This window comes from Panicum hallii, chromosome 1 (assembly GCF_002211085.1).
Source record: "Panicum hallii strain FIL2 chromosome 1, PHallii_v3.1, whole genome shotgun sequence".
In the NCBI taxonomy this organism is placed as follows: Eukaryota; Viridiplantae; Streptophyta; class Magnoliopsida; order Poales; family Poaceae; genus Panicum; species Panicum hallii.
In genome coordinates this window covers 51,278,288-51,303,697 of record NC_038042.1, presented here as the reverse complement: position 1 = coordinate 51,303,697, position 25,410 = coordinate 51,278,288, and the positions used below count along the sequence as shown (strand labels likewise).

Sequence of the window (25,410 nt, the reverse complement as noted above, 5' to 3'; positions counted from 1 at the left end):
CATATCGGCTCAGGCATAAGCTGAACATGAACTTCCACTGGAATCCAATTCCAGTAGTAAAGTCTGCTGGCTCAGTGTTAACATGTACCCTCGGTACGATCACAAACCTTGTGGCCTAGATATCCAAGACCCATCTTTTGACAACACAGCTTTCATGCGACTATCACAGCTACACACGTCTCACTGAGCATTTGGGCTGCACGTCATCCCGCTGAAAAAGTGTCACGCACCAGCCAGCAACGCCCACGCCCTAGCAGCCAGAAGCCGCCCAGTGTGGATGTAGTACCTGCGGATCGGATTTCCCCGGGCAGCGGGCACGTACCGCCTCGTAGCGGCGGCGCCCGACGTTCCAGCGCGCTGACACGGACCCGGCCGTGAACCGGCGGAAGCGCAAGGACAGACACCCGCGCGATCGACTAACAGACAGCCCCTGCGTCACGTGGCGTGCGTCCTGCGTGGCCGCTAGCCACCCTGTGGCGTCCGTCCCCCACCCCGTGCACTTTACCCGCGGGCCCCGGTCGACGCGTGTACCCCCCCCCTCGTGTGGCTCCGGCGCCGCCCCGCCCCGCGCCGCATTGCCCCATGACGAAAACGAGTCGCGCGGCGCGTGGTGGAACAGCAGGCAGCAGCTGACCCCGCGCGGCTCCAGCTCTGTCTCTGGCTGTGCGTGCCCCGGCGGCAACGGAGCGGCGGTTACTACAGCGACCCCGGCGAGACAGACGGCTCGTTTTAATGGTCTCGCACGGGCAGCAAGGCCACCGTGCCCGTGTGAACCACCGGCTTCGCCGCCGGCCGGCCAGGTTGCCGGGATCGCAGGACCACAAGAGCCGAGCGAAACGCGGGAGCGGAGCCGGCCTGGCCTAGCGATCGAGAGGGGGCGGTGTGTAGGGGGTTGACCTCCAAGGATATACTCCATTACTCCTACTGCATACAGCATACTACATGCTCGCCATTAATGGGCTCGCAAGCTCGCTGCAGCACTGTGCGCTGCTCCCGCGCTCGTCGGCGGACAACGACTGATCGACGCTTGGTGACTTGCGGACAGATCGATGGTCCTCCTGCTCCGCGATCCGCATCAACGGATCGAGCTCAGCTCACTCACTGCCGCGTCTCGTGCTCCTCCATCCGTGATCCGTCGGCCGTCGCTGTTCGTTCTACCTGCTGAAGACTTTGGAGCTTCGGAGCGGCTGACTTTCGCGAGGGATTGATGGCGGAGGGCACGCGTCAACGTTGTTGTTGGGGATCGGTGCTGATCCTGTCACGGAACCTCATGCAGCCCTCTGCAGGCTGGCTGAACGTATGGCTCGTGGAGCACCTGGCGTTCGCTTTTTAGAATTTCTGCAGAACTACTGGTGGCCTGGCAGTTTCTGAACCCCACGCAATAAATTCTGCAGGATTTGCTAAAAAGGATACTTGAACAGGAATTTCCTTGAGTCGCATCCAGAGGAGCAAGTAAGACAGGCGGTATATCATTTTTTTTTCTTTAGGATTTCGAAACACAATGGAACACGTATGTATAACTGGTGGCCTGAGAGAGACAGAGTTTCTGAACCCCACATCATAAATTCGGCAGGATTTGCTAAAATTCTCTGAGTTGCAAATTCCAAAGCTGCAAATCAAATAGTAAGCATATGATCTATGAATTTTTTTTATAAAGGATCCATGAACCATGATACGGAGTACCTAACAAAAAGCTGTGTATACCCGTATGGAAATCAAACATGAACGGCTGATTCAGATCGATTTTTAATCAAATATGAACGATACTATACCAAGTCGAAACATTTTTCCCAGCTTGAGTTTCTCTGCATTCTGTCTCGCGGTTATTGACGTAACAAATAGCATGGGCAGGATGTTACAGATGCGTAACCTGCAGCTCGACCAAGCTGCCAACCACGCAAGCACGGTCTCGTCCACGTCGAAAGAGACACATGTCTCATGTCTGCAGAAGTGCTCAAGTCAGAGCCTCACTAGTCAGCCGGGCACTGTGTACGGACCGCGGACAGAGGTCGTCGGCCGTTTACACCCCGACCCGACACTTCGACAGGCGACCGCGTCCACGACGATCATCTCCGGCACCAGAAAGTCAGCCCTTGAATCATTCGTGAAAACACAGTTAATCGCCCAAGACAAACAACTCCAAAAGGGGTTAGCACGAAGCATCATCAAAGTAGAACCCTAACATTATTTTCGGGCTCATTAACTCTGCTGTCCCAATCGATCGATCGTCGTCGCCCTGTGCCGCGGCTCCGGCCTTCGCCTGCCAGCCAACCGTGTGCAGGAGTGCCCAACAAGATCTCTGACTTTCTTGCGGCTTGCACACAGAAAGAGGAGCCTGCTAGGATAAGGAAATTGGAATGCAGGCCGCATTGATTGTGTTGCGAGCTAGTAGCGGTTAGCAGCTACCTCCCCGACCTCCTTGTCGGTTTTGACCCGGACGAACAGGCCGCCGGTTTTTTGCAGCTGCAGATCGCATAAGATGTCCAACTGAAATGGAGAAAGATGGCTGCCAAATTGAGGCTGGGGTGGATCGTACTTCGTTAATTGATCCGTTCCTGGGCCCTCCACCTGTATGGCGCGGCGCAGCGGAGGTTGACTTTTGCTTCGATCAAATCATACTAACTGCTGGACAGCGAGCTGAAGTCCTGCTGGACATGATTGAGCTGACCTGTCCGAATCGGGGTCACAAAAGGGATCGGAGCCCGGTGAATTCTGAACCTGCTACGAGTTGTCTGACGCGGAAACATGTACAGTACAGCACAAGTACAATCTTCAGTGGATTCAAGTTGCAGGCTTGCAGCGCGATGAACCAACTGCGGCATTCAGTTTTACTTTGAACCCACCAATCCATGAGTGGTTCTGACCCAATGACCGTGTACTCGTTCCATCTTTTCTGCTCTCAAAGATCAATATACTAATTGCTAACTACTAGTATGATTTTGAAGATTAAAATAGCCTGTCAAAAAGGCCGTATGAAACCGCCCTGCTACCCTAGGCCCTTCGCCCTTGCCAACCAACGCTGCTCTCCGGCGATGTGGTGTGGCCCTTTAACTAACTGCGACAGCGCCAGCCTCGGTGCTGCTACCCTGGAGGAGCTCTGGGACCGGACCGGACGCCGGTGCCGTCGGCCCGCTGCCGCCGCGCGTCGTAGCTGCTAGCCCTGTAGGCCACGGCCAACGATAACGAAGGGCGGCTTGACCCGCGACCGGCCGGCCGGCTGACCTCGGGATGCCAAATTTCCTCCCCCATTGACGCCGCTTGCGCTTTCTCGTAAACCCGAGTAAGTTTTTGCGGCTTTTTACGTCGATTTTGCCACGAAAGGGCGAAAGGCCCTGGCGCTTTCTCTTCTCCTGCATCCTACTCACCTGCTGGTGGGAGGAGTAGGGCGTATCTTTGCTCTTTGGACGTGAATCTTACGCCCGCTTGTTTTGCAGATGCTCTAAAAGACGTAGCATCTATACAGCTTTCTTTCGTGGAATTGAATGGAATTTCCCTCGTCCATGACAGGGATGTAGCAATTGTAGGGTAACTTTGGGGAGCCTGTTTGGCTGCGCTCCATGATATTTAGAGCCAATTTGCCATTTTATATGTGTAGCAGTAGCACTGACATGTACTAGTGGAGTTTAGGGAAGATATCTGACACGTCCACTGTTCAAAGTGAACTTGCCATTCACGGCAAAGCTTATGTTTTCATTTTTGTAACAGATTCTGAGTTTGACATTGAAAAATTCTACATGGTGTTCTTGCGCACTCCATAAACCGCTGGCATGAACTAACTGAAAGATCTTCCGTTTTGATTTTGACAAGATAATGAGTAGATTGACCACTGCTAGCTAGCTCTCCATCAGGTTAGTTAGACTTCTCGCCATCTCAACGGTCTGACTCTGACACTGCTCGCGTCATTTCTTGGACTGCATCCATCGGCCTCCTCGACGAGCTAGAGTCACAAGCGGGAAGCCATGCATTCCTCTCCGTTGAACGCAGATTGTTCAAATCAACCGTCCGATCGAGGTACACGCCCTAGCTGCCTCGCCTTGATCATTTCTTCGGAATAGATTTGAGCTTGCTAAACACATGCATGCGGCGAATCACGCGCGGAGGCGAGGCAAGATTCTTGGCATGTTCGTCATTGATTCAAATACATGTAGGGAGCTACTGATAATCTATCATCGTCTACTAGTGCCTGACCTTTTTTTTTTTGCATGCAGTTCGTTAAAGAAAATGCTATTAGTCGCATGCAGCTTCATGCCATCTTCCTTAAACAGTAGCAGCACTGCTGGTCAGTCTGATCCATAACGTAACTCCCAATGTGGATGGCGCCCAGCACGCGCAAGGAACTGACGGCGAGTAGCCATGTGGCGGTAAACTCTCGTACTGCACAATTCTTGTGCCTGCCACCTTTGGATTCTGTTTTGATCACACCACGTACGCAATGCTTGCAACGGTTGACGATTGACGTCCATGCATGATGCACGCACATCGGAGTATCAAAAGTCTACGCAGCCTAGTAGTCTAGTACGGTTGATTTGAGAAAAGAAATTGCCCTGGTACATAATTAAGCCGAATTAATTAGCTGGGTACCATCATTTTTTTTCCTTATGTTGTACTAGTATAGTACTGCTAGCTAATGCAAGAGTCTTTGTCCTTTGTGGAACATTTAGAAGGCTTAAAATGGTCGCTCTGATCATCATTTCGGATGATGCTCACATGTTTTGCATTTTTCACGCAAGACTTCTCATCCTTTTGCAACAGCAAAATCCCTACGGTACTTTTGTTGGATTTTTATCAAAGTTTCTGCACATCTATGAACTTTCAATGGTATTAAAAAGTTTCCAGACTTGACCAGACTCCTGGCGCCTAGTAGCACGCCATACGAAATTTGAATCCCCTAAACCCCAATTCTTGAATACTTTCACGCTTATTTTCATTGAAAATATCAGTAGGCACAAATTCATAGGTACGTGTGCCTCCTACATCCACCCACGTCCTGATCGAATCTATGGCACCAGAAAAGAGGCAAAAGCAACATAGATTTAGGCCCTGTTTAGTTCCTGACGTGTAAACGTAAAAAAAATTTGCGCAAAGAAATCTTACCAATTTGAAGTATTAAATGAAGTCTATTTATAAAACTTTTTGCATGGATGGGTTGTAAATCGCGAGACGAATCTAATGATGCTAATTAATCCATGATTAAGCAATAATTAGCGGATGGTTACTGTAGCATCACTGTTGCAAATCATGGATTAAGTAGGTTCATTAGATTCGTCTCGCGATTTACAGCCCATCCATACAAAAAGTTTTGTAAATAGACTTCATTTAGTACTTCAAATTAGCAAGATTTTTTTAAAAATTTTGCGTTTACAGATTTTTTACGTTTACAGGGTAAACAGGACCTTACATGACGAATTGGCGATATGATTTACTCCTACATGTGTACACTTAAGTGTTAAATAAAAGCAGGCAGTACACTCTTCTTTACTTAATGTACAAATCACATCAAACCCCTCGTTCTATCACTCCTGATATTATTTCCACATCTATTTTCTATTGATCTATGTCGATCTTGCAGTTCACCGACCCACATTTCACTAATATTCTATCACCTCTCCCCTTCATTCTGTACACACACACACACGCACACACACACACGCAGCTCCAAGCTACGCCAAATCCTCGAGATGAGTCCAAAGCCAAGGCCGTCCATAACTAAAAACCGCTAATAATTATTAACGCCTTTACAGCTAATCATACGCTTAAGCGGCCGACACTTAATTAACGGTGACCTCCGGGAAGCCCAGCTGCGGGTGCGGCGAGAGCGGCGACAGGCTGCCGAAAAAGCCCTCCAGCTGCTCCCACGTCCAGCTCGACGGCGTCATCGAGAACGGGAACATCTCGGTCGCTCCGGCCTCCGACGACGGCGAGGACGTCGCCGTCACCGTCGAGGCCGTGGTTGTCGCGGGGGATAAAGAGGATGTGAGGGACGACGCCGGGGACCCGAACGCCTCGGCCTTGACGGACTTGGCTGCTGGCTCGGCCTCGGCGGCGTCGTGCGCCAGCTTCCGCTTGTTCTGCTGGGACGACTGCGGCGGCGGGGGCGGGGGCGCGAGGAAGTCGGCCCCGCGGGAGCCGACCTCGTTGGGGAAGTTGAGGATGGCCTTGGCGCCGCGCATGCGGAACGCGGCGCGGTCGTACGCGCGCGCGGCCTCGATGGCGGTGTCGTAGGTGCCGAGCCACACGCGGGAGCCGCGCTTCTTGGGGTCGCGGATCTCCGCCGCGAACTTGCCCCACGGCCGCTGCCGCACGCCGCGGTACTTGCGGAAGTCGTTCGCGTCCATGGCCGCCGCCGCGGGTCCCCAGGCGTGCGAGGTCGGGGGCAGGGAGATCGTGAGCAGCGGCCTCCGGCCGGGGTCGGACACCGGCGAAGGCTCGCCCCCGAACCGAATCATCACCGGCTCCGCCCGGAAGGCCGCCTCGGCGACGGCCGCGGCGGCGTCCGCGTACTCGTTTGTCAAGTCGACGTACGCGGCCTGATGCAGGTGCTGCGGCTGCGGCACGAACGCCGCGGGGTGCTGGAACGCCGCCTGCGCGGCGGGGTGAACCGATGGCGCAGAGTACGCCGCGGCGCCAGGAACATTAACGACGGGGAGGCAGGCCTCGCCGCCGAGAAGCTGCTCGCGGATGAACTGCATGTTGAAGTCGTCGATCTCGCCGCTGAAGTCCATGGGTTCGGGTTTGGCTGGGACGACGTGCTAGCTCGCGGGGCGGCGTGGTGAGCTGAAGGATGAAGCGGAGGCCGCGAGAGACAGAGGACTCGGGAGTTTGGATGCGTGCGCGACTGCAGACTGCGATGAGGGAGGCGAGGTGAGCTGGGGGGGCTGGCTGCTCGCGTACTTATAGGCGAGGAGGAGAAAAAAAATTTCCTCTCTGATTTCCGAGTTTTGTAGTGGAAGGAGATCGGAATGAGTAGGAATATTACGGACTCCATAATTTATTGACGAGATGCATGGACCGCTTTTGAGTCGGGGGGTGCATGCTTAATCTCGTGGACTAACGAACCGGCTAACTAAAAATGGAAGCGGGATTATCTGGCAAGATATCCTTGTTGCACAAACAATGGTCCACATCCCCTGGGGTCAAAAACTAAGTGATAAATGTAGGTTGTCATAATTCCACCATTCCGAATTTGGTTACGGGTTATTTTCTATGTGCTAAGTTTGTATTCACTCTGTTCCAAATTGTAGTTCGTTTTGACAAATTAAGATACATAATTTTTGCTATGCGTGCAGATATAATGTATATTGTTAATGGTATGAATAGATTTAACTTGAAGTGCAGTTTCATAAAAACAAATAAGAAAACTAGATAGTCAACCACCTATCATTTACTCATTTATTCGGCTGAAATAGCCGTTCAAGAGGCTAAGGGACCGTCTAAACGAGATAAACTGACACGCCTAGATAGCATGTTTAGGCAAACCTTACAAAAAGGTTCACCCATGTTCTATAAATATTTTTTTGAAGAAATTCTATAAACATTTGAAACGGGTTACATCTGCTATATTCTATAAATATTTACAAAAAACGGGTGCTAGTCAAAAAAAGAAAGTGAGACCTACAAAGTTTTAACCTTTTGATGCAAGAGGGTAACTTATAGCAGCAGGAGCGTCTAATAGCGTTACCCACTGATTTAAGTGATTAGTGATCACCACAGCAGGTAAGTGATCCATGCGGGTGTACAGCTTTTCCATGCCAACAAACTTGAGGTACCAATCCGTGGGCTTCACGCTTTCAAATCCGTCGTTAATGGACACGACGACATCTCGCTGATCTGTACGTGCAAGCTGAGAGCTAGTGGCTCGCCGTGCCGCTACTTGCAAGGCCAATACGCCCGCAGCGACCAGTACGCGTGCAATGCATATGGGTTCCTAGCTTACAGGTGACACACGAGTAGCAGATCGCAGGGAAGGGAAGGCAACAGAAAGGTGGTGACCCTGACCCGTGGCCACTCGGACGCCCATCCAGCGGACCACCCTGTCCGGGCAAACCACAGAGCCTGCCTGCTGCCTTGGCTCGCTCCCTCCTGCTTTCAATGTGTCTCGCAACTTGGGAGGCAGGGATGGCCCTGCGGTCCTGCCCTGCCGGCTGCCGCCGCGTCTCGGGCTCCCGGCAAGTCGGCCCTGATCGAGCTGGGCTTGCTCAGTTGCCCCTCTCCGACCTTCGGGTGAGCGGCTCCACCTCCACCGCGGGACAGCAGCAAGCTGGCCTGCGTCAGTTAAGGCAGATGGCGATCGATCGATCTGACGGGACGGCCGGCCGGACGCACATTAACTCGTGTAACCGCGACGGAAAGATACGATGAAGCAGACGCCGGCCAAGGGCCCGTTTAGATGCATTGCAAATGTTATAATTTTTACACTCCATCACATCAATTTTGGGATACATGCATGGAGCAGTAAATGTATGTAAAAAAAATAACTAATTGTACAGTTTAATTGTACATCACGAGACGAATCTTTTAAGCCTAGTTAGACCATTAATAGATAAAATTTGTCAAATACAAACGAAAACGCTACAGTAGCAAAAAGTTCCAAATATTATATAAACTTACGATCTAAACGAGGTCCAAGTCTTGATCGGACCTGCAGTGCCGCTGCCGCACCAGCTGCCCGAATCACGTGATCGGTGCGCTGCACAAGCGTCGGATAACGCTGAGCGCGTACGTAGCACATGCGGTTCGGCAGGGTGTCTCATTTTTTTCTTCCAGCGGAAACCGATGGTTTCCAGGTCGTACGCGGCGCGTTCACCGGTACACGAGTACAAAATCAAATTTCGACGGCAGGCCATGTTTCGGAACGAAATCATGTGTCGTGAAACTCGAGGGAGTATTAAGGTGCACGGATCTTTCTCTGCTACGTCGCCCCCCTCTAATCCGGTTCCCATCTACAGCGGACGTGACCCGGGACCGGGAGCCTGACTGCTAGTTAACCCATGATTAACTGAGGCGGTGCCTGCCCGAGGCCGACTGGCTTACCGGGCCGGCCGGCCGGCCGGCCGGCTCGTCGGCTCCGCGCGCGCGGATCGTTGTACCGCGCGTACGCGTCACGGGCTCACGGGACGGGACGGGACACGGATGGGGGGGTATCGTCGCTACGGAACAACCAGCCGGTACAGTGACACCCGCGGCAAAAAGGCAGGCTGCCTTGTCTCACTTGCTGCCGCCAACCGCCGTCCGACACGTATCAGGTGGCGCGTTCTTATCGGTTCCCACATGAGCGCGTCCGGAGCGCGCGCTTGCACGGTCGCGTCGCGGCCCACTGTTTGTGTGGTTGTACACATGCATGCACACTTGCTAGTAGTTGCTACCGGTGTTACGTTCCTAGTACCAAAGTGCCAGCATTTTTCCTCTTCCAGGAGCCGTGGTAGCCTCGCAGGATGCACCCTCACTTCTCGTAGGAAAATCATTCGACGGCATGTGCTTGTTCTCTTGGCAGTACAGCCAAATTTTGCATTTCTGTTCGGTTCAGCCGTGAGCGAGCTTCACATGGCCCAGCTTGACCTCCCGGGCCGTGCCACCTTCTGCCGAATAACCCTGGCCCCGCCAGCTACCCAGGGAGGAAAGAAAAACCGACGTGGGTGCAGGCCGCGGCGCGGAAAACCGAGTCGTCGTCGTCCGTCTGACCCGCCCGCCGCGCGGCGCGACACGCCAAATTAGCGCAGGCCGCACCATGCCCAGCCCGAGCGCCCGCCCGGGCGTGCGGCGCTGCGCCCCGGCCGGGAGGACTCGCGCTTTGGACCGCGTCCTCCGGCCGAGGTCAGCCAGCCAGCTCCCGTCGCGAGCCGGCCGGCCGCACGGGCAAGGCCGGGTCGCCCTGACGTCACCGTGCACGCGTGTACCCCCGATCTCCGGGCCACGCGCCCGCCACCTTATCCTTCCTCTGCGTCCCTGAACGAACCTCGAGCGCGGACGGATTAGGCTCGGCTTGCTACCACATTTAGACATGAAAAAAAAAAATCTGAACACATCACCGATGACCATGCATCGACAACGCGCTTGCTTAAGCTTAACGATGGCGCTCTAGCGTTCACACTCTGTCCAGTTTTTAATCGTGGTACTAGTAAGAAATCGAGCATCGCTCTGGTCTTCCATGAATTTTCTTTCCTTTTTCTCTTCTTTTTTGTGATGTGGTCTTCTAGTAACTGGATTAGTTTAACGGGGTCTACTAGTCCGTCCCTATACGAGGCCTCGCTATGAAGGCCCTGGTAAAGTGGTTACATTCACTAGGCGGCCGCGATGCGGATGTACTGCGATCGGGACGCGCGGGAGAGTAGAGAGATGTGGTAGAATCGCAGACCGACCAGCCACCGGAGACGAGCACACGCAGACCACCCGCCATGGCCGCTGCTACAGCACGAAGCATCCACATCGCCCTGTCCACGTTGCCTTCCATGGGTAGTAACGAGCGGATCGGGGTAGAATACTCCGGCGATGCCTCGCCTACAGGCCGGTACCGGTCACTGTTCAGCTAAAACTAACCTGCGTGTCCCCGGAAAGCACCGTGTTACTTGTCAGTCTGGGTCGAGTGATTAGAAAACGGCAGCGTTGCTTTGAACTCATAAATCTATCGCCCCCGGCGGCGGCCTGATTCGGATCGGAGCTCAAACCGATGCAGGAATATGAGTCCATGAGGACTCCCCGCTCCCCTGAGCTCGCCTGCTGGCTCTGAACTCCCAAGTCTGAACGCCCAAGCTAGCTGGTGTCTTCCTTCTAGACGGAAGCAGCAATGCCGGCTAGCTCCCAACTTGCTTCAGAGACCCCAACACCTGCCCACGCACGCCTCCGACACGGCAACCGTTCCGGCAGTACCAGACGAGATCATTCAGGTTCGGCAATCCAATCTTGGTCTGCCACTGATAATGGTAAACAAAGAGCTAGTGCTAGTGATCTCTGTGGGATCGGAGCTGACCGTTTCAAGAGGAGATCGGTTTCGTACGCAATCACTTCCCCCCCAAAAAGCGTATTTTTGGACTCTAATCAGCGTCGGCCTGCACTTGATTTGATCCGTTCGTGCGGTCTTACTCGTGTTTTGTCCCGCAGCGAGGGGGCGAGGAAGGGGACAGCGCAGCTCGGCGGACAACGCGCGCGTGAGGCCAAGCCCCAAGCGAGCATAAAAATTTGGAGGAGCAGGCGAGTGATCGCGTGCGTCCAAGCCCCGTGATCCGGTCGCGACCCCTCTTACACGTCTGCTAACTGTGCGCCGATGGGAGCCTATCCGGTATAGGAACCACAGGCTTTCCTGCTTGTAATCTTGCTGCATTGCCAGGTCTCCTTTTCTGGAACTGCAGGTTGGGATTTGGACGTCCCGTATAAAGATACGGGAGATCGAGGGGGCACCAACCGGAATCGCATGCGGATCGGATTGGAAGGCCTCGTGATTACAGTATCTGACAACTTGTTTGAAAGAATGTGGTTTGACTGGTTCAGGTGCTCGCCGCGGAGCGAGACAAGAACAGTGAGAGTGCAGCTGGAATCATCATCGAGTTTTGTACTCTAGTACTCCACACTGGCGCTACTTCACTAACTAATCCACTACTGGCATTATCCTAACACTCGAAAGCTTAACCTGACGCACCATGTGGACCGCGTGATTCTTCTGTTTGACCGAGGATTATTCACCAGTCCTTTGCATGCTACATCCGGCAGCTACATTCCAGCCAGCAAGGCACCAGGGTCTGGTCGTTTTGCTGAATACCAGAGACTTGTTCACAGCTGATGAATAGGAAAAAAAATTGACACAAGCCAATCCGCCGATCGCATGGCATAAGGAAAATGGCAGGCCGGCAAGTCACCCATCAGCAAACGAGACAGCAGGTTAGCCTGACAAACCTTGACCTCATAATGGAGTGTGTTTGCAGGGAACCTTTTAATAAGCACAGCAGCAAAATAAAGGGGGAAACGTGATGAAAATAATACACTTATCTCCAAAGGGAAACAAAATATCCCCAGGCAAAGCACGTCACATAGCGACATACGTATTCCGTGGATCATGTATTCATGTGATCTGTCAACTGTATTTGATTGTTCAGCTACGACAGCAGATATACTACAAGACAACTAACAGAATGGCACTGCGATCAGGTCAGCATGGAGGAAAGCAGCATCTAAGAGATTATAAGCATATTCACATTCTGTTATCCGTACGATTTGCTATGGAGAAAAACTAAGGACACAAGATGTACGGATCAAATATCAGCTTATATCCATTATTTCCAAGATCTCAAAATGCATTAGCAGACTGCGAGGTCTACCCTCAAAGTACATTTTTTCAGATAACAACAGTCTCGCATGACACCTCTTAGCCTCATCTCGAAGCAGCTGCAACATTATGTCTTTCTCCTTCCGAATCCATGACCGGTTTGGATCAGACCACTGCCTCGGAGTACCATGAAGAACAAATCGGAGTTTCTGACCAGTATGCAAAACATAATCACCTATCTTCTTGATCACTGCTTGGTCAGTAATGTACGCTCCAGCACAATTCAGGCCAACATCCACATAATGGAATTCAGAAATACTTGATAACACATCACTAGCTGAAGTAGGAACCAAGAGATTAAGGGATGAATGAGATGGGTTCGGTTGTGAAACATCAACGAAGTTTTTCATTGATTCCGATGCCCAACAAGAAAGTTCTGTCACAAGCTGGTTGGCAACAACTCCACCCTTGCTGAATCCCAGGATGATAGTCCTAGGAGGACAGTAGGATGACAATGATGCTGCAGGATGCTGATTGATAGTAGAGTCCTTTGATGAGCACCCCAGGAACTTATTTTGTATCTGCTAATGACACAAGATATGGGAGAAAGATTAAAGAGGAGACATGGAAAAAATATAGGATTTATGTTATGAACTCTAAAATGACTGCACGAAAGTTGCAGAATGACAATTAAAATAGGGTCACATCAAAAAGAAAATACTACAAGGATTAGTTGAGAAATAAAATACAACTAGGATATTCCAGTTTAGATCAGGAACATAAGAAAAAATTAGAACCCCATAAGGCACACAATATTATGTACATAATAAGAGCATGAAACAAGATTGTAATGGTGGGGTTTTGCAAGTGTCCCAGTATGTAAATGAAATGTAGATCAGGAAATAACTTTGGAGCTAAAGAAGGTAAACATATAGTGCATGCATTGCAGTAACATTACACTGGTCAGCAGGTTTTGTCCACTACAGATGGAAATGATTAAGTTTATCAAGCAACAGTCTATTGTACCAGAGCAGTATGTCATCAATACCTAAGCATTATCTCAGCAAGGAAATTAGAGGAGCGTCTGCTAATGTCATCAAACAATTAACCAGGTGAGTAAGGCATCAATCAACATTCTTAGAACAAAGGAGCAAGCAAACTAGTTTTATATGTCCAATTAACTACCATTAGTGAACTAAAACATTGACCCCCTTCTCCCAATAGAAAATCCAAGAAATATTCGACAAAATTAGTTTTCAGGGAATGTAATGAGAGAAGTTTAAACACAACTTGCATTTGCCATATTAATTACTAAAAAGTAAAAAATAAACTGGCAAAACACACCTATTCTTTTACCACGATTCCTGCATTAGGTAATCTGGCTACAGCATTCACTACAAGCACTGGAAAATGTATCTTGATTGCATCGGTAAAAGAAACCTTTAGGGGGAAATGGCTCAGAAATGGTAACTCCAAAGCTAAATTATGCATCGATTTATTATCTTTTCAACAGTAACAAGATGTTTTGCGCCGAAAATACCGTATCGACAGAACTAAGGTTGCAGATTGCCCAGAATTCACCACCACCATACCTCAGCAACACTGTGCGAAAGGATGTTGGCAACGCCGGCAGCGGCCGGGAAGCCAGTGGGGTCCTCTCCCTTGGGATCCCCAGCGGCGTCCACGGACGGGACAAGTTCTCGGTACACCGCAAATGGCCCCGCGAAGCATGCAGCGTCGACCACCCACGCGTTGGTCTCCCCACAGAGCTTCCCAGCGAGAACACCGGCGATGTGGGCGGCGTCCGAGAGCCGCTCGATCACCGGGTCGCCGGTGCCGCGGACGCGGTCGCCCGTGAAGAGGATCGCGTTGGCGCGTGGAACCTGGTGCCATCAGAGGGTTCAGGCTGGGGAGGCGAGAAAGGCTAGTGTGTGAAGAGGAAAGGGAAAAGGGTTTTGGCCTTACGGCGAGCGTTTTGGCGGGCGAGAGGACGAGCGAGGCAGCGACGCGGAAGAGAGGCCCGCCTCGGGAGAGAGGAACGTGGACGACTCCGGTCCACCGGTCCATGGACGCGGCGGCGGCGAGGTCGCCGGAGCAGGAGGTGGAGGCAGAGGGCCGGTGGTAGGAGGAAAAGACCTTGTTGCCCATGTTCTTCTGCCGTCTTCCTTTTTTTTGAGGGAATTCTACCGTCCTCCTGGAAGTGGCCTTTTGCGGGGCCTTTGTGTCCATGGGCCGTCTTCCTGCATGTAGTTGGGCCGTTGTGCCATGCGCGTGCGGAAAGTTCTGGGCCATATTGTTCTCTGTGCAACCTGACATTTTTTTTTTGAGTGGAGCAACCTGACATTTTGATCTGCTACTGCTAGGCTCATATGGCATCTTGTAAATTGTAGCTAGGCTCAGAAAGATAGGCCCCAGTTATCTTGGATGTGAATTTTTAGAATTCCGAAATTTTTTGGCAATAACACCACTTGTAGCCCGTAGGAATCTTGTCAGTTTACTGAACCCTATTATTTTTCTTTTTCTTTTTCGAGAGAAAAACGTGCTTAAAGCTTCTCGAGAAGATTATTCATCTCTCTCCCTAATACCAAAAACCTATCCTTTTGATAATGGATGGTGCTCTAACATATTACTAATTTCATCGCTAATACCAAAATATTTTTGGTGATCGCCAAAACTTACATTCCTCTTGCTCAAATGTAGGGGATTCTTTCCTCCACACTATCCATTGAGTAATCTGCTATACCATTGATTACCAAAAATGCAAAAGATATTATTGGTGATGAAAAGAGAAAATATATAAAATATAAAAGATGAGTAATCTGCTGAAGATGGTTTTAATTCATTAAACATCAACCAGATTGATCATTCAAGAGTAGCTCCCAGATTCATGATGGTGCATCATCCCTCGACATAACACAACGCACCCTGGCTGGCTGTCAGCACATTCTTGAGCTTCCAGAAGTACTCAATCCGTTTTAAAATATAATCATTAAAAGATTTAAAATTTATATCCAAAAATAAAACATCCTACAATATTTAGAAAACTAATTACTCCCTGCTGGCTAGAGGAAATAAAATGGCATACAAATCTGCTTTACTTTTGGCACATATACCCAACGGACGGTTGTGAAAATTAGCAAAATAATAACCGAACAAACCATTAAATATAGGTATATACTTTATTTCGTTATCTCCTTGATCTGTCGTAAAAACTTTAAAATACTTTATATTGCAGGATAGAGAGGATGGAGGGAGTACTCTTTTATAATCCCAACAATTAGGGGTAAAACTATAGTTATTTCGATTTTCTTAAACAAAGATAATTTAAGGTTGGGGGTTGAAAATTAGTCTACATATCGTTTTAACTTTTAAGGATTGCAAAACTAATTTTGTTTACCTTGTTTTCTAGAAGCCGCTGGGCATCATTCTCATCAAAGTTTGTCTTTTCTTCCACTTTGCCATTTTGCCGTGGATATAGAATTGCTGTTTTGCGGTGGATATTTTTTAGAGTTAAAGTTTTGCGGTTGATATGGACAATAAAATTCTTATAAAATTTATGATTTTTTAAAGTAATTATAAAACTTATGATGGATTTTGAATTCGCCAACATTGGCTCCCCCCTAAACCCAGGAGAGAAACCATCCCAGAAGAAGAGAAGGTGGAGCTTTCGTCAGTACCCAATTGAATCAGATGAGAAGCAGGAGGCTGCTCCCCAGACTCCTCCCGCGCTTGCCCAAACCCACCGATCTGTCCGCCCAAATCCACCAACGATCCAACCTTTCTGCTCAATCCTGCCATGATGCTACGGAATCCGGCGCCGCCGCCGACCCGGCCCGCGCGGTGTCGCTCCTGGCCGAGCGGAGCTGGTTCGAGCGGATCAACTCGGAGTTCGCCGCCTCCCTTCTGCAGCTGGGCCCGCGCTTCGTCGTCCGCGCGCTGCAGCACGCCGCCGCGGAGCCGCTCCTCTGCGTGCGCCTCTACGTCTGGGCGTCGCGGTTCGGTCAGCACTTCGCGCGGGACCGGGCCGTGCGGCGCGCGCTCGGGGATGCGCTGTGGCGGCGCGGGCCCGTGGTTCTCTCCGCGGCGCTGGTCGCCGAGGTGCAGGGGTGCGGATGCGTGATCTCTGAGGAGTTGCTGTGCGCGCTAGTGGAGAGCTGGGGCAGGCTCGGTCTGGCGCACTACGCGCGCGAGGTGTTCGTGCAAATGCCGCGCCTGGGGCTTCGGCCCAGCACAATGGTCTACAACGCGGTGATTGCGGCCTCGGTGCGAGCCGGCGCCGTCGATTCCGCATACCTACTGTTCCAGCAGATGCCCGCGGACGGGTGCCGCCCGGACTGTTTCACATACAACGCACTCGTGCACGGTGTCTGCCGGCGTGGGATTGTCGATGAGGCGCTAAGGCTGGTAAAGCAGATGGAGGGCGCGGGTATCAGACCGAATGTTTTCACCTACACAATGCTGGTCGATGGTTTCTGCAACGCTGGCAGGCCGGAGGATGCAGTTGGTGTGTTGGAGAAGATGAAGGAGAAGGGTGTGGCACCGACAGAGGCCACGTACAGAACACTGGTTCATGGTGTGTTTCGTTCCCTGGGTACAGACAAGGCATACAGGACATTGAGTAAGTGGATTGAGAGTCATCCTGCTATGCATCATCGAAATGCTTTTGACACTTTGCTGTATTGTCTCTCGAAGAACAACATGGCCAAAGAGGCAGTTGAGCTTGTGCATAAGATGAGCAGTAGGGGTTATCTTCTTGGCAACACAACGTTTGGGATTGTGATCTCTTGTGCTCTGAAGCGCTTGGAGTTCAGTCATGTATGTCAGTTGGTTGATGATTTCATCGAGAAAGGTGGGAAGCTGGGATTTGATGTATATATTCTGATGATCAAGTCCTTGCTGAGCTCCAAGGACATCTCAAAGGTGCATGAGTATTTAAGTCAAATGGTTTTGCATAGGCTTTTTTCTAGTGTGACATCCTACAACATGGTGATAGATTGCCTCTCTAAGGCTGGTGAAATGGTAATGGCAATGGAGATTGTCAAAGTGATGCAAGAGTCAGGTTTCCTTCCTAATCTCGTGACTTTTAACACGCTGATAAGTGGATATTCAAAATTAGGTAATGTACATGATGCAAAGGCTGTTTTGAAGATGCTTACGGAACTTGGATTCATGCCAGATATCATTACTTTTACCTCCCTTATTGATGGGCTATGTCACACCCATCAGCTGGATGATGCCTTTGATTGCTTCAGTGAGATGCCGAAGTGGGGTGTTAGGCCGAATGTCCAGACTTACAATGTTCTAATACGTGCATTTTGTTCAGCAGGGCATGTTAACAAGGCCATCCATCTTCTTAATAAAATGAAAATGGATGGCATTTCTCCAGATGCATATTCCTTCAATGCACCTATTTTGAGTTTCTGCAGGATGAGAAAAATAGATAAAGCTCACAAACTTTTCACTGCCATGTTAAGATATGGTGTTGCGCCAGACAGTTACACATACAATACCCTGATAAAAGCTCTATGTGATGAAAGAAGAGTTGATGAAGCTAAGGAAATTCTTCTTGCGATGGAGTCAAGTTCCTGCATTGCTGCTAATCAACATACATATTGGCCAGTTGTTGGCGCACTTACTAAAATGGGCCATTTCAATGAGGCGGGAGAGTTCATGAATAAGTTCCATAGAAGAAATGCACACTTAGGCTCCAGTGCTTATTTGAGGGCAGGGTCGGAAATTTTGGTTCAGACTGTCAATGTGTGAATTATGATTTATCAGCTGCATGCTATTTGATACATGAATGCTGCCCTTCTGCACTGAAAGTGCAGAGTATACTCATCTTTGCTAAGGTATTGTACATCAATTTTAATATTACTACTTGCTTCACATGGTTTGTTTCGGTTATGCTTATTTCCTCCAGCCTTTCCCTACTGATCCGTAAAATGTTGACAGTGGCCTTGCATTTTCATCAGAAGTGTTGATTCCAAGAGAAGCATCTGGACCTTCTAAGTGCCTTGAAAAATTGGGCTCACTGGCACGACTGCATTTTAAGTATTCTGCGGATTTGCAGTTTTCCCTTAGAAAACCTGTTCAGGACAATGTGGTATGTTTTCTTTAGCACTTTTGTGGAGTACCTGTTGTTTTTTAAATTTTGGCTGCATAAAGTGGCACACTTTATGAGAACCCATTGGGATCCTTTCAGCCTGTGAAAACTGATGAGAACCCATTGGGATCCTTTCAACCTGTGAAAACTGATGAGAAAAATGCTACAAGCTTAGAAATAACTATGTTCCTGCCTTATTTGTGCTTGATTTTCAGTGAACTATGAACAGTCAAAACCAAAAGGGAGTAAAAAAGGGGGAAATTTGTATCAGGAAATAGTCATCTTGTGGATATACATGAATCACAATGTCTATTTGGTGTTTGGTAGTGGTAGTACTGCCTAAGTAAACTTGGAACACCATGTGCTATATTTCGGTGAACTGTTGGAGCCTAGAGCTTGTTATCCTGCAAATCGGATCTCCAAGCACTCTGCTAGTCGATGCAGTAAAAGCATCCTAAGAAGATCAGTTCTGTATTTCCTCCCTTCCTTTGGAATGACAATCTGCCATCTTGGAGTTTGGTCATTCACCATTAAGGCGGTAAAGTTGTTCATGTGTTGCATATAGTTCGACAGTATAGCAGTTGTCATCTTCTTGTGCCACCTATTCATTGTTGTGATGTGCTGGGACTTCCTACTGACTGATCTTTTCTCTATCTTTCCTTATTTGTTTTCTTGTTTTTACAGGGCAGCCAACCTCTGTAAGGTGCCACCCTTAGGCTAAACAAGCAGCATCATGCAAATGCTAACAACGGGGGTGCTCTCCTTTGCTGAGGAGGACAGGTGCTTTGGAGTTCTTTGCTTCTCAAGTGGTCCAGAGTGGAGACTGCATCCACCTCACGGCTAATGTTTTCAGTCGCAGGGGAGCTGTTGGCCGTCAGTGGTGCAATCTTTTCTTTACAATAGCTCAACCAAATGGTGTAAGTACAAGACAAATCATTATACTCGGATCTCCTCTACGCCTTTGAGATTTTTGCCCCATCGGCATGGTTGTTAGCATTTGGAGAATATATTTGTGCTTTTCCTTTTCCTTCTAAAAACAACCTTTGGAACATATGAGTATATGTTTTGTTTTGCCCCTTTTTTACCTGTTCCGTTGAACCTTGGCAGTTGAAAGCTGAATGCATTATGCATTGCAGGATATAGGGAGACAAAAGTTTTAAGACGCGAATATGCATTTTCAGAGTTGAAGGACCTAGACGATCTTCTGGTGAAATCTATGAAGTATGCTTCATTTCTTCTCGAACGAATCCCTGGAAGTCCTCGCCACTGGACACACCTCCCTATCGCGATCGAGATAGCTTATCAGCACCCGACGACCCCCTCGTCGCTGTCGATTGCCGTTGCGTCAAGGGATTGGAATAAGCCTAGAACAAAATTGAAACGGTCGGCGACCATTGGAGCCTTCGCTGTCAGGATGAGGTCTCAGCGGCCTCCGTCGCGAGGAAACTGCCACGAAGGAGACGACGCTTGCCGCTTACAGCCTCGCTTACTCCTTCTGCGTAGGCTCGGGTCCCACGCACCTCCATGGCCACGACCGTATCGCTTGTTTCATCGATCCTCTGAATTCTGGATGGTCGGGTCAGCAGAACACGTGAGGATTTGCGAAAAGTCACGCGCTTCTTCATCGGTTTTCTCAGGTCGAAAACGACGCCCGCTGTCGCAGCTCGTCTCTCAGGAACTTTCTTCTCGTCGGTTCTCGGCCGTTCGATCGATGGGTTGGATTTGGTGGCAGGGAAGGGCAGGTTCATGCACCCAGAGGCCGCGCAGCCCTGCCCGGCCGCGACACTTTGCGAGCGACATGCGCTGCGTCCGATCGAGCCGAGGGGTTCTGAATTCTGGAAGGAAACGGTTCTGAGATCATGTCTGAATGCCCGCACCACGACAGAACTACTGATAGCAGACAGTGAGATGAACCGGGTTCGATGGTGTGAAAGGGGCCTTTGCCGGATGGCCGCACACGCACGAGCGATTGATGGGGAGACGAGACGATGCTACTGGTGTGCAACTACCACCCGTTTTTTATAGAAAATAGAAAATTTCGGTAAACAGATTGCTTCCTCGCTCTTTCTTTTTCTTTTTGGTCACGACTCACGATCGAGGAACAGATGGAGCCACACATCAGTGAAATTGGCAAAAGAAAAAAAAGAGAGAGTTAGCATGGCTGAGAAAAAGATGCCTGTAGATTTTTCACCACGGAACATTTCTCACACCAGTCACTGAACTCGATCCCCCTCGAGCGGCACGTTGTGCGGTAGAAACTTTCAGGGAGGAGGAAGCCACCGTGAGGCTTCCTCTGTCAGTCACTGTACCCACCATACTCCCTCATCCCCGACCCAACAACAAGACACACCCATCTTGGCTCCAAATTTCTATCCGTCCTGGGAGCCTTGACGCCGGACAAAAATCCCATCCTCCTGCCGCTTCTCATCCCCGCCGCAACTTTGTGCACACGAGGCATGTGGCATCTCAAAAGCCACATGAACAATGTTCGTAGAGAGACTTGTCATTCTTCCATGACGACGACCCGTGAATCAAACCGGCCTGGAAAACAATGCCGGCGCGCACAGTTTCGTCGTTGGCGGGCTGCTGTTTGTGGCGCCTAGGTCAAGGCGCAAGAACCTCAGGATACACCCACCACTTGCATGGTGACCACTGCCCTGGATGGCTCGGTGAAACGCACCACGTGCGGTACAATGCAATCAGGACCTCGAGCACTCCGCTGTCAGCACGAGTTAAATTTACACGGATGAAGTTTCTTGTGTGTTCATCATTATAGTTCCGAATATAGTAGAGCATAAAGTTCTAGAACATACTGGTTCTTGAACGGGAATATTGTCTAGGAACACTGCACAGGGCGTGACCTTTTAGGTCGCTGCGATGACGACCACAAGTCTATTTGCTGGCCCGCAACGGCATGCGCATAGCATGATTATGGGACGGATAGTGCTCACACAGTGACATTGTGAGTGCGCTTTTTTTTTCTGTGACTCTTTTTAGCGATATTTAATTTAACCAGGTTGCCTTTTCATTTTGGAAGCAACTAACCCTCTTTATTTTCAAATAACTAAGGAGTGCCACTTGTCTGGACAAATCTTAACTCATACGATAGCTATCCTCGTCGTATAAGACTCTGGAGATAACATAAAACCAGGAAAAAATGGTTATTCAAGTCTATCGTTTTTCATGTAACAGTCCAAACTCCAGATGCATTCATGATTGTGTCATCTGTGTGCATGTGTGACCACAGCCTTTATTTTCTAAAAAATAATAATCGTAAACCCACGGCCAAAACCTGTCGCTTCCAAAACGATTGAGCCACGTGACGGTAACGCCCGAAAGTTCAAGGAAGCTCACCCAGAAGCGCGACGACAAATGACAACGGGACCCCACTTCTCCAGCCTCCGCTATATAAACCGCAACCTCTGAAACAAAATTTTCAAACCAAACGCTTAAAATTCCCTCGAAACCCAAATCACGTGACGGCGTCTCGGTCCGAACAAGACAAGATGCTGCTCAACCCGGCGTGCGAGGCGGCGGCGCTGGACAGCATCCGGCACCACCTCCTGGACGAGCCGGCGGCGGCGAGCGCGGCGCCGCGGCCGGTGTACCGCCGCAGCACGAGCTTCGGCAGCCTGGTGGCGGACCAGTGGAGCGAGTCCCTCCCGTTCCGCCCCGACGACGCCGACGACATGGTCGTCTTCGGCGCGCTCCGGGACGCCTTCTCCCGGGGCTGGCTCCCCGACGGCTCCTTCGCCGCCGTCAAGCCCGAGCCCCCAGCGTCCCCGGACTCCCCCTACGAGTTCGGCTCCTGCCTCGGCGGCCGCGGCCTCCCCGTGTCGCCCGAGGAGGAGGAGCCCGAGACGCCGACGGCCGGGGCGGCGTCGGCCGCGATGACGCCCGGGGGCAGTGAGGAGGCCGCGGCGGTGGGCAGGGGGAAGCACTACCGCGGGGTGAGGCAGCGGCCGTGGGGCAAGTTCGCCGCGGAGATCCGGGACCCCGCCAAGAACGGTGCGCGCGTGTGGCTCGGCACCTACGACAGCGCCGAGGACGCCGCCGTGGCGTACGACCGCGCCGCCTACCGCATGCGCGGATCCCGCGCGCTCCTCAACTTCCCGCTCCGCATCGGCTCCGAGATCGCCGCCGCGGCCGCGGCCGCTGCCACCGCCCCCGCCCCCGCCGTAGGAGAGAAGCGGCCGTCAGCCGAGCCAGCTGCGAGCTCCGACTCTTCCTCCCCTTTGTCGTCCTCCTCCTCGTCCGGGACTCCCAAGCGGAGGAAGAGAGGCGAGGCCGCGGCCGCGACCATGGCCATGGCTCTGGTGCCGCCCACGCCGGCGCAGCCTCCCGTCCAGCTGACCCTCCCGGTCCACCCGTGGTTCGCCGCCGGCCCAGCCCAGCAGCTAGTGAGCTAAGTGGTGATGCACTGATGTTAGAGTATCAGTCGATCTTCCTCGCGAGAAAATTTGCTGCTTGATGAATCGATCCGAGTGCAAGAACAGAGCAGCAAGACGCTGCGCATCCAACACGCACACTGCTCCAAGAACTGCGTGGCATGGAACCTGTCGCCCGATGGGGTTGCTCAAGTGAAACCAAGAAACAAGAAAAAAGATGCTGTCTTGTGAGAAACTTGTAACGTAGAATCAGGAGTGTCGTATTGCTGCCTGCGTCATCGCGTTGGCATTGGGATTGGTTGAAACCGGAAGCTTCTCTGTGAGAGGCTGCTGACCCTGGTGCGAATTCGCATCACCAGCACTTCTAGAACGGATATTATTCTTTGTTCTTTGGTTGGAGTATTGTTCAAAGTGATCCCTGTCAAAACTGTCAGATGCTACTTCACTGTCTGATTGGAACATGAGAGCGTGCGCACTGTTGTTGGACATATACTAATCCAACACTCTACTACCATATTGTTGGACGTTTTACCGGTACTTTTTTTTTATTTCATTTCATCGGAGCAATTGCCATGGTAATTTGTCGTAGTCAAGTATCCTTAGCAAAGGATAAGCCTGCTGCACTGCCATTGTGAAAACACATTTGGCTCGCATCGTATTCACATGGGAGGAAGAATGCGCAGCCAATCTGAGGGATCTGGTCAACTGACAGAGACCTGAATTTCAAAACCAACCAGACGAGCAGCGGTAGGCGGTCTAGAAATTCAGAGGCGCCGTGCTATGCAAAAAAAAAAAAAAAGAAGAAGAAGAAGAAGAAGAAGAAGAAGAAGAAAAGAAAACTCCAAAGCTAGCACGTGCGCGACCAGCACGCACTACCTCGAATAAACTTTCGATCCCACCGTTGCTTCTGCAAATTGAATTCTGCGATCTTTGATGGTTTGGTGCGGCGAGGCACAAAATTCCTTTCAAAAAAAAGAAAAAAAAGAAAAACTCGAGGCACAAAAGAGAGCGGATATATTTTGAAATCTACAGTTCATGGATTGCTAGTCTACTGCGGCGTGTTGCCCATCCACTACTGAGCTCCGAGCGAGCAAGATGGTTTGAATAGCTGAAACGAAAAGTCGGTTTGAATAATAATGACCTCGTGGTTATCCATGAAAGAGAGATCGATGTCATGATTCCACTCGAGATCACCAGGCATTAGCTGGTGTTTTGTGCTTGACAGCTGGCTTTCAAATCCTGGGACGCGAAAAGTTTGAAACGTCTGTAGGATCAGGGTGGGTGCGAGACAGAAGTAGACGAAGTGAAGACAGCCGAGGTTTCCATTTGCCGACTAGCGCGTTATTTTATCAGATTTGGTCACACAACTTTGAAAAAATGAAAGCGTTTTTATGCTTTCCCCACTTGAAGAATGACTACCATGCCCGCAGAAAAAAAAAGAGAGAGGAATTGCTACCATTTAAATATTGGTACCTCATGAGAACGATGTTTATGCAAAAAAAAGATGGACCGTTGATTGAAAATTGGGCACTGTGCCTCCGAAGGATCGTCAAAGAGCTTGAAAAGCAGCAAATAATAATAATAATAATAATTCAAAACTGAAATGGAATAGTCGGAACCGTGCCCTCTTCCAAAGCAAGGAGACGGTCTCGCTGCTGGCTCAGCGCGATGGCGATAGATGTGGCCTGTGGGCATGGCATTCCGACCAGTCGGCCAGTCCACACGATGCGCACGAGCGGAGAGGACGTGGTAACCATCGCGATACCGTCGTCTAGAACAGAAAGCGGCCGGCATCGACCTGGCCAGACAGTGCACAGCAGGGCGGTGCTTCCGTAGCTCCATCTAGAGAAGAAAGAAAAAAAAACAAGTGGACAAGCCAAGAAAACGGCCAGGTTGGCTGGAACGTGTTCGGACCATGGGCGACTCGCTTCGCTCTTTCGAACCGTCTATACTCCCGTCTAGAGGATGATGCCTCTCCAAAGCAGAGCAGCGTCCGCATCAGCCGCCTTGCGAAGATCGCAGACGTCGCTGGATCAGCTTTGCTGACACAAGGACACTTGACACCGGCCGTGCATGCACGGGTAGGCTACCAGCGCCTAGGCAGTAGCTCCGGCGACCACGGCTCCGCGAGCGTCCCGTCAGAAAGGGGGAGAACCACGTCGAAAGTTGCAGCGATCATCTCTGGAGTCTGGACAGGTATTGCGCCCTTGCCGCCGCCGCCGCCGTCATCGCGCCGCGTCTGCGGTGGCCGGGGGGCGGCCCGGCCGCGGGCGTTTGCTAGCGAGGGAAATTGTTGTTGCCTGCTGGGCGCGTCCATCTCCTTGGTGATGGTGGGCCTCCAGTGCGAAGCCCAGCGATACCAGAGCAGACTAGCAGAGGCGTAGCCAAATCAGTAGCCGGCGAACACCAACAACCTTCCAGATCGACTCCAGAGCCGCACCGATCATCTCACCAACGCTCCGGCTTTTTCTTTCTTTCCCCATCACCTCCCAACGATGGATCCGCCCTATCCTCCTCCTCCGTCGTCGTCATCCCGAGGCAAACTGCATGCACCGAGGCAAGGCGCGCTTTCCGGCTCGTACACGGCCAATCAGTCACCAATCATTCATCCATTCTTCGTACTGGGGCCGCTCGGTCGGTCCGTCGGTCGCCTTTGGGGGAAAAAA

At 50.8% G+C, this 25,410-nt stretch overlaps 4 protein-coding genes across 14 annotated transcripts; 2 read left to right on the top strand and 2 right to left on the bottom strand.

The window, feature by feature from the left end:
* Positions 1-5,446: 5,446 nt before the first annotated feature.
* On the bottom strand, positions 5,447-6,848 carry LOC112903807 (ethylene-responsive transcription factor ERF105-like). Its single transcript, XM_025973009.1, has one exon. The coding sequence runs from the start codon at positions 6,720-6,722 to the stop codon at positions 5,769-5,771; it is 954 nt and encodes a 317-aa protein (XP_025828794.1). The 5' UTR covers positions 6,723-6,848; the 3' UTR covers positions 5,447-5,768.
* Positions 6,849-12,233: 5,385 nt separating this feature from the next.
* LOC112902820 lies at positions 12,234-14,407 on the bottom strand. 2 transcript variants are annotated; one of them, XM_025972001.1, is made up of 3 exons: positions 14,219-14,407; positions 13,846-14,136; positions 12,234-12,837 (listed from the first exon to the last, which is right to left on the bottom strand). In XM_025972001.1, the coding sequence occupies exons 1-3, from the start codon at positions 14,399-14,401 to the stop codon at positions 12,247-12,249; spliced, it is 1,065 nt and encodes a 354-aa protein (XP_025827786.1). In that variant the 5' UTR covers positions 14,402-14,407; the 3' UTR covers positions 12,234-12,246. The 2 variants fall into 2 exon arrangements, with proteins under 2 accessions (XP_025827786.1, XP_025827795.1); XM_025972010.1 differs by having other exon boundaries at positions 12,234-12,834.
* A 1,500-nt stretch (positions 14,408-15,907) lies between these two features.
* On the top strand, positions 15,908-20,444 carry LOC112891000 (putative pentatricopeptide repeat-containing protein At3g16890, mitochondrial). Of its 10 annotated transcripts, XM_025958363.1 has the most exons (5): positions 15,908-18,102; positions 18,206-18,356; positions 18,572-19,136; positions 19,210-19,273; positions 19,493-20,444. In XM_025958363.1, exon 1 carries the CDS (start codon positions 15,944-15,946, stop codon positions 18,014-18,016), a length of 2,073 nt encoding a protein of 690 aa, XP_025814148.1. In that variant the 5' UTR covers positions 15,908-15,943; the 3' UTR covers positions 18,017-18,102; positions 18,206-18,356; positions 18,572-19,136; positions 19,210-19,273; positions 19,493-20,444. The 10 variants fall into 10 exon arrangements, with proteins under 10 accessions (XP_025814148.1, XP_025813956.1, XP_025814291.1 ...); XM_025958171.1 differs by having other exon boundaries at positions 19,041-19,273; positions 19,493-20,442; XM_025958506.1 differs by lacking the exon at positions 19,493-20,444 and having other exon boundaries at positions 19,041-19,136; positions 19,216-19,433.
* Positions 20,445-21,590: 1,146 nt separating this feature from the next.
* LOC112886036 (ethylene-responsive transcription factor 2-like) lies at positions 21,591-23,184 on the top strand. The gene has a single exon (XM_025951822.1). The coding sequence runs from the start codon at positions 21,863-21,865 to the stop codon at positions 22,763-22,765; it is 903 nt and encodes a 300-aa protein (XP_025807607.1). The 5' UTR covers positions 21,591-21,862; the 3' UTR covers positions 22,766-23,184.
* Positions 23,185-25,410: the final 2,226 nt, after the last annotated feature.

Excerpts from the sequence above, each read along its gene's own strand:
- LOC112903807 (XM_025973009.1), bottom strand. The coding sequence starts at position 6,722 with ATGGACTTCAGCGGCGAGATCGACGACTTCAACATGCAGTTCATCCGC.
- LOC112902820 (XM_025972001.1), bottom strand. The coding sequence starts at position 14,401 with ATGGGCAACAAGGTCTTTTCCTCCTACCACCGGCCCTCTGCCTCCACC. Across the intron at positions 14,137-14,218 it reads CGCCCGCCAAAACGCTCGCC|GTTCCACGCGCCAACGCGAT; the intron begins GTAAGGCCAAAA and ends TGATGGCACCAG. Across the intron at positions 12,838-13,845 it reads TTTCGCACAGTGTTGCTGAG|CAGATACAAAATAAGTTCCT; the intron begins GTATGGTGGTGG and ends TTGTGTCATTAG.
- LOC112891000 (XM_025958363.1), top strand. The coding sequence starts at position 15,944 with ATGAGAAGCAGGAGGCTGCTCCCCAGACTCCTCCCGCGCTTGCCCAAA.
- LOC112886036 (XM_025951822.1), top strand. The coding sequence starts at position 21,863 with ATGCTGCTCAACCCGGCGTGCGAGGCGGCGGCGCTGGACAGCATCCGG.